This window comes from Peromyscus maniculatus, chromosome 3, assembly GCF_049852395.1.
Source record: "Peromyscus maniculatus bairdii isolate BWxNUB_F1_BW_parent chromosome 3, HU_Pman_BW_mat_3.1, whole genome shotgun sequence".
Taxonomy (NCBI): domain Eukaryota; kingdom Metazoa; phylum Chordata; class Mammalia; order Rodentia; family Cricetidae; genus Peromyscus; species Peromyscus maniculatus.
Window position 1 is genome coordinate 49,395,634 of NC_134854.1, and position 11,127 is coordinate 49,406,760.

The 11,127-nt window shown below is 48.3% G+C and overlaps 1 gene segment (V, D, J or C); it reads right to left on the reverse strand.

Annotated features, from left to right (window-relative positions):
* Positions 1 to 3,839: 3,839 nt before the first annotated feature.
* On the reverse strand, positions 3,840 to 10,052 carry LOC102907416 (T-cell receptor beta-2 chain C region-like). The segment is given in 5 exon segments: positions 3,840 to 4,062; positions 4,355 to 4,461; positions 4,600 to 4,617; positions 5,122 to 5,499; positions 9,508 to 10,052. Coding segments are annotated over 4 exon segments (450 nt in total).
* Between the last annotated feature and the right edge of the window lie 1,075 nt (positions 10,053 to 11,127).

Consider the following 11,127-nt stretch of genomic DNA (forward strand, 5'->3'; position numbering starts at 1 on the left):
TAGACCAAGCTGGCCTCGAACTCACAGAGATCCTCCCGTCTCTGCCTCCTGAGTGCTGGGATTAAAGGTGTGTTTCACCACCACCTGACCCTAATTGCTTTCTTTAGGAAAGAACAAACCTTTGTCTCCCAGATGATCCTACAGACTCCTGAAGCATCTCCAGTCCTCACGTTTACAAAGCCCAGCACTGAGTACTGTAGTGGGAAGATCTCCAAGGATACTGGTGCCAATTGGAAAATTCCTCTGGGCAAATGGAGTTGACTCCAGTGCCATCCACGCAGGAATCCTTTTGCCTTCCAGGAAATTATCACTATCACATGATTAGTAGATGTCTCCTTAACCTTCATAATTCACAGATCGATAAAGGTTATGAGTTAGTTCCTCTCTGAGAGTTCTACCTATGAGGAACTCAGCGGTGTCTCACAGCATTGTGAGAACTTGGGAACTTTCAGGAGTTTTTTCAGAGAATGTTTTATGTGAGTCTCTTCAGCCAGCAAGCATGCTTTGCCTCGGCACTGGTGACATTTTAGAGTTTGCTGTGGACCCTGTCATACATTTTGCCTATCTTACTGACAAACAAGTTATATCAGACCTGAGTCCAGAACAAGTGGACCTATCCAGATAAATGAAGAATCTCTCTGGTGTTTCCCTTTGCAGAAATAACTCTGGACCAAACTGATGTTTCAGACCCTCCACCCTGAGATGTCCTGCGCTCTGGTCTTATGAGAACAGTCACACTTCACTCTCTGTGTCCTGGAATCACACCTCTTCAGTAGCCTCACTGTGCTCACTTGTTTTAGATCTGACGACAAACATTATAAATAGCCCTAGCTCCACCATTTTTCCTTGGCTTACCCTCAGGGAGAATGGAAAGGACCCCTGGATTGGTCCAAAAGGATCCACTTTGATTCTAGAGAAAGAGGCTGAGGCTCTGAGTGCTGGGAGTGTTGTGAATTGTGTCCTTTGGGACAGACAGGGAAACTGCAGTTAAGACTTGGAGAGAGATTTGGAGGCTTCCCTCCACCCTGCAAAGTGTTGGATGGGGTTGAGGTGGAGTCTGTAACTTCACCTCTGCTGTGCCCCCTGGACTGAGAGGGTTGAGCTACTTCTGGCCATGTGTCTTCCAGAGGAAAGGCCTGTTGGCAAACTCTCCTCCTCCAGCCTCCCACCTCTTGCTGTGTCTGCTTTCTGCATCCAATAGCAAACAGTTGCCAAGCCATCAGATCCAATTATCTCCCACACAGAGCAATCCTCTCCCCACCTCCACTCGGGTCTAGTGCTAAAGGTGCTCAGTCTGTCGCCTCGCCAATCTACTTATTCACACCCTATTCTCTAACATCCCTCCCTACTCTAATCTCCCTGGTCCACACAATGACTCCAGTTTCTCCAAAGCATTTGCTTGCATCTTTCATGTACTTATCTTCCCACCCCCACAGGAGAATGGAAACACCACATGTGCTTATTACCTCCATGGGTCTAGGGAGTGGAAGGCATCTTTTGTGAATGCAGGTGTAGGGTTTAAAACCCATCCCCACTGTTATTATATATTTTAGCCCTCATCAAAACAACTACAGTAAAAAATATACACAAGTGACAAAGATAATTACCCACAGAAAACCAAAACCACAAAGCCGTGGAGTAATTGGAGGCATCTATAAAGTTACCATTTATAGATGTAACAATAATGTTACAATCTCCTAGGCCAGGGCTGACAAGAAGCTTATCCTTTCTGGGCTATGAAAACTCCCAATCTGGAGCCTTCCAATTTTACTTTCTGGACGTGCAATGTCTTGAAAGGAATAGTGTACCTCCAGGATCATGCCCACCCAGAACCTCCAAGGGAGGCTTTGTTTGCATAAAGGTCTCCTCATCTGCAATTAGTAAAGGGCTAAAAATGGAAATGTTCAGGACTTAAGGTGAGTCTCAAATCCAATGACTCATGTGTAGAAAGAGAGGAGAGGGGCATGCACACACGGAAACATGGGGGAGAATGCCACGTGAAGGCCAAGACAGAGCTGAGAGGGGAGCTGGCACAAGACCAGGAGTACTGAGAGCAAAGGGAAGGAGGAGGAGCAAGAAAGGATTCTTCCCTGAAACTGCCGGAGAGCACTGACCTGCTGGCAATATGATGCTTTTGGACTTGGAGCCTTCAGAACTGCAAGAGAATTGATTTCTACTGCCCCAAACCACTCGGTGGCACTTTGTTGTATGTCTTGTACATGTTGTGTTGGCAGCCCTGGAAAACTGATATTCTGTGGAACTTAGGCAGCCTCGGAGTGATTCTTTCTAGAGGTACTTTCCTAGAGCTTGTGAGCAGCTGCTCCAGGGTCACCATGACACTGTGAGTGAGCACACCATCATGGTGACTGCTCCAGGGTCACCTTGACACCGTGAGTGAGCACACCATCATGGTGACTGCTCCAGGGTCACCATGACACTGTGAGTGAGCACACCATCATGGTGACTGCTCCAGGGTCACCTTGACACCATGAGTGAGCACACCATCATGGTGACTGCTCCAGGGTCACCATGACACTGTGAGTGAGCACACCATCATGGTGGCTGCTCCAGGGTCACCTTGACACCGTGAGTGAGCACACCATCATGGTGACTGCTCCAGGGTCACCATGACACTGTGAGTGAGCACACCATCATGGTGGCTGCTCCAGGGTCACCTTGACACCATGAGTGAGCACACCATCATGGTGACTGCTCCAGGGTCACCTTGACACCATGAGTGAGCACACCATCAAGGTCACCAGGAGGGGGAAGTTTCAAGGGTCACTATTTGATCTGCAAACTACCGTGTCTACAGCTGTGCACTAGGGAAATAATTTCCTCTTAGTGTCACTGTAATTGTAAATGCACGCGTTACTGCCTAGCCAAAGACCCGGAGACAGTGAGCAGTCTCTCAGGAAGGCACTTCCTCCTTGTCCTCTCCTCTCTTTGCTTTTAGACTTTGCTTCTCACCCCAGCACTAACAACTGACTTTGATGTAGGCCCTGTCACCGTTCTGTGCTATGCATTCTCTAATCTCTGCCAAGTAAATTGTTCTGTTATAATGATTAAACCACACAGTTTACACTGCTAAGGTAACTGTCTCTGTCTAGGAGTGGCACCTAACATCCTCAGCCCAGGGTGCTCTGGTCTCAATCTAACAAGAAAATTTACACACTGGAAAGGTTACACTTCATGTGTAATATCTTAGTCTCCACTGGTCCCCCACCCAGAATCTGACCCTGTGTGCCATGATCCTGGGGAGACCACTGTTCCTAAACTTCATATGCCAATTTTTCTACTCTCATTGTCTTTTCTGAGACAGGGTTTCTCTGTGTAGCTTTACAGCCTGTCCTGGAACTTGTGCTGTAGCCCAGGCTAGCCTCGAACTCACAGAGATCCGCCTACCTCTGCCTCCTGAGTGCTAGAATTAAAGGCGTGCGCCCCAGCCACCTAGCCAAGTTCCACAGATCTTTAGTTAAAACTTTCCAACAAGATAAGCCAGTGATACTAAGGACAGACATAGATAAAACTCAAAGATGTAACCAAAGGCCTGGGCTCTATAATCTCTAGGTCTGCCTAGCCTCTGCGTTGTGATGGGTGGGGTTTTTGTTAGGGGTGGTTTTCTTCCTCTGTCCATACCCTGCTGGTGTTCCAGGACACAGTCATTGCCCTTTGGACAAAATGGCTCCTTGGAGGATCTTGAGTACACAGGAGAAAGAAACATTTTTGTCAAGGAAGCAGGTTTGCCACCTCGGTTTGCCTTCTCAGACCAGTAGGAGTGTCATTAACAGCACTAAACAGTAAAGGCCCCCAAAGATACTCGTGAGACACAACCAGGCCCAGCTCAACATCATTTATTGATTTAGTCTGTTTTAGAGTCAAGAGGTCAGTCTTTGGGTAGTGGCAAGGAAGGACAGATATCCATGGAGGAAGAAGAGATGCTTTGAATAAAGAATATCTCCAGAGGAACAGGGATTGGAGAAGGTGCAGGAGAATCTGGGACTAGGATGGAGAACAACCCAGGATGCACAAGACTTGGTCTCAGGAATTTTTTTTCTTGACCTGAGGAGGAAAAGATATTGTTAGAGACCCAGGAACCATGAAGTAGGGGGGAGGGGTCAGATTAGGTGGATTCTCCAGTATGATTTTGAAAAGAGCTTCCTGGTTCTCTTCGTCTGCCAAGAGTGCATACATAACCATCTCTTCATTTTTCTCTTCGGTCAGTGTCCCTTATGTTCTTTTTGAGACGACAGGATATATGGGGGGCTGGGTCCTCGTCTGAGATCCCCTTATGTTCCAGGTACAGTAGTCTATACCCTCCCTTCAACGGCATGTCCCATCTTTCCATTCTTACCATGGCCATCAGCACCAGGGCGCTGACGAGCACAGCATACAGGGTGGCCTTCCCTAGTAGGATCTCATAGAGGATGGTAGCAGACAGAACCCCCTGGTGATAGGATGCTGTTGACAGGAGAGGAAAATGGACAGTGCCTGTGAGCAGGTGGTCGTGGTCACCCTCATCCTCTGTGTCTGTAGGTTCTTGGCTTTCCAGAGCCCAGACCGTGGAAGAACTCAGAGAAAGGGAGGAGCCTTACTCACCTGAGGTGATGCCACAGTCTGAAAGAAAAGAGAGGGAGAAAAAAAATGGGTGAGAGAATGTCACTGCTTGGGAATATTGAGCCCTAAACAGCAAAATTTAAAGCTGGACTCGAAGGCCACAAACAAGTACAAGCCAGATGGTATAAGCACCTGCCTCACACTGTCTTTCTTAGGGTGAAGGACAAGTACAAGCCACTATCACTGTAAAAATCTAGGACCAATAATGTGGCTGAGACACAGCACAGAGATGCTGGGCTGCATGGTTGGTGTGAGGGAACCTATCAGGACAGATCAGAGGCACTAAAGGACTGGGGAACCAAAGGGCCTGAGCTGCCCCATTACGTTTAAGTCCTCTGTGGGAGGAAGTAAATGCTATGGTTTTCTAACACCCTGTCCCTGATCATCACTTCCAGCACTCCAGCTTTCCGCTAGGTCAATTCTTTGCTTCTACATGGATCTTTCCATTTTTCTGGGATACTGGTGCTATACAGTCTCCTCACCAACGCCCAAGGACCCACATACCTGCTCGGCCCCGGACCTCTGCACTGACGTTCTGGTCGACAGGCTTGGGCGAGGCCTTGTCCCACTCATCTTCAGCTGTAAGCCCATAGAACTGGACTTGGCAGCGGAAGTGGTTGCGAGGATTGTGCCAGAAGGTTGCAGAGACCCTCAGGCGGCTGCTCAGGCAGTAGGTGATGTTATTGGTCTCCTTGTAGGGCTGAGGGTCTGTGCTGACTCCACTGCGCAGCTCCTTCCCGTTCACCCACCAGCTCAGTTCCACATGGTCAGGGTAGAAGCCCCTGGCCAGGCACACGAGGGTAGCCATTTGTTTGTCGACGATCTCTGCTTCTGATGGCTCAAACAAGGTGACCTTGGGTGGGCTCACCTTGCTCAGGTCCTCTGGAAAGTAAAGAGGGGTGGAATTAGCATTTTGTTGACCACTCTCTGAGTCCAGTAGAGACTGTAAGTATCTGCGATGACTGGGGGCTGAGAGAGTTTCTGAAAAAGCAAGTGTGTTGTAGCAGGCCCCATTTGCTTTGGAATCACTACTCCATTTCTCTTTTTTTTCTTGCCCATTACTTGTATTCATCCAGTATTCCCTGGCCTTCCATTCTCATAAGGGGATACTATAAATGGTCCTGCCCAACACTCTGCACAATGTTCCTTTATTGACATTGTTTTAATCATCTTCCATCAAGTAAAGGTTACTTCTAATTATTATATGTAGCAGTTAAAAGGAGCCTGCCACAGAAATCAGAATTACAGAAACTGAATTTCAAGCAATGACTTTCCATGCCCATGTGACCATGGGAGAGTCACTTGAATGTCTCTGTGTCAGTTTTTCTACACTTGCAAAATGAAATGCACAGCACTGACTTCCAGAACTGACATAAGGATTCAAGATATCCCGCCTTAGCCAGGGTTTCTGTATCTGAAAATAAGGGACAGAGAAATGAAGGATAATTAAAAATGAGATAGCCATTTGGCATAAGGAAGCTTCCCTCAGACCACAGTCTATAGATGGCCTATTTTCATAACCTGGATGTGAAGATACCTTGGTCTACAGTGTGTTCAGGAGGATGTAAGGTTTGCTGAATTTTGTGGTGTGTGAAATAAACCTATCCACTTCTCTGCCTCCAAATACCACCACTTCTTTGCATTTTTCTGGCTGTTCTTTGTTTCCAAGCAATTTGGTGAAAATGCAGAGATAGATACATTTTGTTTCAGCAAACCACAGTCTTCTGGATAAGGGAGAAACTTTCCTCTGCCCCTTTCTTATATTTCTACGGATATCACCTCATTCCAGGGCTCATGTCATTGGCATCCAATCTGCAGAATTCTTATGCAAGATCGCAGGCTTGGTGTGTGGTGTCAAACTGCAGCCATCACTTTGGAATTCTGTTTCTTTTTAGTAGAAGTCTCCACATTTTTCATTACCCCCCCCACACACACACTTTTTTTGACAGCATCTTCCTCTGTGGTCCATAATGGCCTAGAACTCACTATATAGTCCAAGCTGGCTTAGAACTCATTGTGTAGCCCAGGTTGGCCTCACATTCATGGCATTCCACTTGGGTCAGTCTCTCTAGTGTCTAGTGTTGGGATTGTAGGTGTGGGTCACCACACCTCGCCACATTTTTATTTTTGGCTAAGCATGGGAGCATCCTGGCTGCCTCTCCTTCTGCTCAGCCTCTTCCCCTAATGCCTCATTTTCTATTTATTTAGGTCCAATGGACCTCCATGGAAATGGTAATAATCTTACTCCTCTCTGTGGTACTTGACTCATCAATTTTTCTGCTTTTGGTCTGACTAGCCTAACTCTGTCTCATAGATACCGACATTGAGAGTCTCCCAGCTTTCTATGGGAACTGACCATGTTGCTCAGTACTCATCTAGTTCCTGTTGCAAAAGCCAAAGACTTGCCTGAGTCAGGCATTCTGTTCTCTATTAATCAACACCATAGTCAGGACAAATAGAAGCAGCTACTCACTATACCCTAAGGATTACTCGTACCACTCCACAGGGAGACTGGGGGTAGCTGTACATCCATGTGTGTGAGTCCCTGAGGATTCCTGGAAGGTAGAATTGCCTGTGAAAGTGAATTGTGTTTTAGTAAGCTACTGTTAGTATGTGATTTGTTTGTGAACTGGACTTGTGGTGGGAAAAATTATAAGATTCCTTTTCCTCCTCAAACCACCTCCACATCTGTTTCCACAGAAGAGGGTCACACATTAACTTACCTAAGCTTACCTTATCACCAAAGAGCCACGACTGAATTTAGCCTCATCTGGTTATAATGTCTGGCTATTTTCTCTATCCCACCTGACCACAGGAAACCAGCATTTCCTTTAGGCACACTTTCACATGGCTGAGTGCCCTTGGATTCACCTTAGTGTTCTAACTACAAATGGTGTCCACTGTTGTTGTAGTTATCAAATAATACAGGTTCACATTCCCAGCCTGTGAGTTATTTCTCTTCTATAACCTTGGCCCACTGCCAAGTGATAGTTAAAGTCTATTCTAGTATCGGAATCCTAAGGTTGTTCAAGCCTTTTTCTTCATCTCCCAGGCTAAATATTTGATTTTCATGTGTGCTTATGATCAACAAACTTCCTTCATGATCTGGTCTGTCTAGCCTGGAATACATGGTGTGAACAATGAAGATTTTGAGTTAGGATTCAGGGGAATAACCTGAGGATGTATAGACCCCAGTGAATAAGATCTCCCTCACTTGGGGCTGACTAGCCATGAGAAGGTGTAGAAGCATGTCCCTAGGCTCCCATCCCTGCTTCAAGGGATTCCAAACTTAGAAGGGAAACAGTGGATGGAGTTTAAAAATCAATAATATGTCAACACCACCAGACTTTTGATTCTTCTGTTCTGGCTAATGTTTACCTGTCTGTCCTTGGTTTCTTGCCTGGCACATTCTCCTCCTTTGAAAAGACCCTCGTTTGAACAACTTTTGCCAATGAGACCATCCTAGAAGTCAGCAGCAGCACCCTTGGGATCCCTCTGCCTCTGTATCTGCCCCTTTCTCTCCTGTTACTTTGCTCTCCTGTTACTTATTTTCAAAAACAAGTTTGTTCCGGAGTCCTGATAAATCCTTTTCTCCACCGCCCACCCAGTGCGTGCAAACCTCAGAGAAAAGAGAATTAAACCGACTCTGTCCTGGCTTGCGAGAGCAATGCTTGGCACCCAATACCCTCCCTCACGCAGCCCTCCCAGAAGCGGTGAAGTTGGAAGCTGTATCCTATTGCAGACTCGGCAAAGGAGCCCTAACCCCGATCTAACCCAAACTCCCCCGGGGACCCAGGAACTACGGATGAGAGCGCGCGCGAGATGCCCGAATCTTACCTAAAACCGTGAGCTTGGTGCCGGGACCGAAATACTGCTCATAGGAACACAGAGGCACAACCCTGCACTCAAACCCGCGCAATGCAGTGCAGCGAGCTAGTCCCCAGTTTCGTGACAATCTCCTTGCTACTCAGCTTTGCACAGGGCCTGGGAACCCGGTGCAAAGACGCCAGCAGCCCCGAGGCTCGCCGCCGCTGCAGTTGCCGAGAAGCTCACCTAGCATGATCAACTGGCTGCCAGTCCCGAAAACAAGGTCTGCGAAGCACAACCCGGGGACTCCCCACAGAAACCCGGCCAAGGCACTCGCGCCCACTGCAGCCCCAGCCCGCCGCCACCGTGCTTGGGACCCCCAGCTCACCTAACACGAGGAGCCGCGTGCCTGGCCCAAAGTACTGGGTCTCTTGGTTCACGGCACCAGAGCCCAGCACAAAAACACCCCAACTCACCTAACACTGACAGTCGGGTGCCTGCACCGAAGTACTGGGTGTTTTGGCTCACAGCCCCTTGCTACAGCACAAAAACTGGCCCTGGCCATCCTTACTTGGGAATCTCCGTAAGGAGATGTCACCCCACTCCCCTAGCTCCCAACTTACCCAGCACGGTCAGTCTGGTTCCTGGGCCAAAATACAGCGTGTCTGTGCTCACAGCCTCCAGGCTCAGGACAAAAACTCAGTGTTGCCCACCCCTGCTATCCCAACCCTGGCTCAGATCCCCATCAACCATGAGTGCTCTCTTGATGCCAGCATCCAGTCCAGAAATCCCTCCGCCTGGACAGGTCAGCTCAGATTGAGAGGAAGCTGAATAGCTGCCCTACTCGGCCCCTCTTACCCCCATGGTAGCCCTCCAGCTGCCCTGCTTACCCAACACTGTCAGCTTGGAGCCTTCCCCAAAGTACAGCTGCCCGGTGTTTGCACAGTTCGGGGGTTGCTGGCACAAACCCCGTCGTCTTCCCTGACACGGGGCCTTGGATGGCTAAGCGCTTTCTGGCTCCAGGGGTCTCCCTGGCTGTTTATGCTACCTTCTCTCCCACCTGTGCGGCTGCTGCCTTCTTACCTAGCACCGTGAGTCGAGTCCCTGGTCCGAAGAACTGTTCAGCATAGGAACACAGCAGAAAAGGGCTGCCAAGAACTCTTCCTCCTTCCTCACCTTCCTCAGCGTAGACCCAGGGTTAGCCGCTTTCTCCATCTAACTCCAGAACTGACACGGCAATCTGGACATTGCACGAGGCCAACCTCAATTTGAAGAGGAGACGCAACATTCGGCTTGGGAATCAATATCCACCTAATTCCCTCGGGGGTTGACTCAGTGAACTTGAAATCTGAAGGCTTCCTGGTGGGGTTGGATAGCCTCTGATGAGAAAAAAGACTTGTAATACCTTTCCCACAACGTGTTTGTTTATTTACTTAATATTTTTAATGAATTCTTAATTTACCAGGCGTGTACAGATACTTTGCCAAGGGTAAGCCTTATAAAAGGGGCTGAATGGTGAACCTACTTCCCTGGACTGGCTTTCACATTCATGGGAAGCTGTCTAGGGCAAGGAAATTCATAGCTAACTGTAAGACCTTGTGGGACCACTCACATAGACCCCCTCCTCACATGGCAAATACATTCCTGGGGCTGAGAGTTAACGTTTTCAGGGGTAGAGCTTTTTGTAAAAGCACCTCCTCTATTTGAAACATTGTGCCCCCCCCAGTCCCCACAATGTTATACCATGATACAAAAAAGTTTCTCCCCACAGGTGCCCTCCCCCAGTCCCCCGGCAAGAGCAGGAAGCCCAGGTGGCAGAGAGGTTAGCCTGACTGAGAGGGGCTGGGGAAAGACTAAAGCTGGGTAAATTTAAAGAAAGGAGGAGCTTGGAGAAGATCTTGGTACTAATGGTGGTGGTGCTGATGGGGGCAGGGAGCCCCTGTTCTGAACATGCGCTCACCCTGGGAGACCATCTATGTCACTGGGTCTCTCCCCTCTTTGACTCACAGTGCCCACCTCCTCAGGCTACCTTTATAGTGAGGTGGGTGGGAGGAGGGAGGCAGAAGGGCCCCCCTCACAGGAGAAACTCCAGAGCGGTTGATGCAACGTAGAACACAGAGACAAAGAGCTCAGAAACTGACATCATTCCTACTGCTTCCCAGACACAGTTCAGCTTCCTCCCTCCCTTCCTCCACAAATACTTAGCGGGTACCTGTATGCGTTAGGTTATACGCTGTTCGCTGTTCACAAGGGAATGAGCCCGCTCTCAGAGGGGCATGTGCTGGTATCATTTCTCAGCCTTGATTTTGATTATTTCTGTCTCTGACCCTTGCACCCTGGTAAATGGCTAACCTCCGAAGCATCCAGACACATAGTGTGTGCTTTTTCTCCTGCTCTCGGGTAAGCATGGCCACTCATGCACAGATGAGAGCACTTTTGAAGATTCTGCCCCTTCTTGTGCCCTTGTCTGATTAGCTAGCTGCTGAGTGCAGTTTGGTGGACAGTATACAGAAACTTCAAAGCACTGGCTTTTATTTCTGCTCTTTTTCTTCATGGCTTAGTCCCTTTATGGACAGGTGGGCTTCTTGAGGACTGTGGTTTAGTTTCCTCTGTTCTGTGGGTGGTCAGAAGTAATACATTACAGTTGTATGTGTTTAGTGAGTGGGTACTGTGAATGTACATGTAAATGTGTGTCTCTGTGTA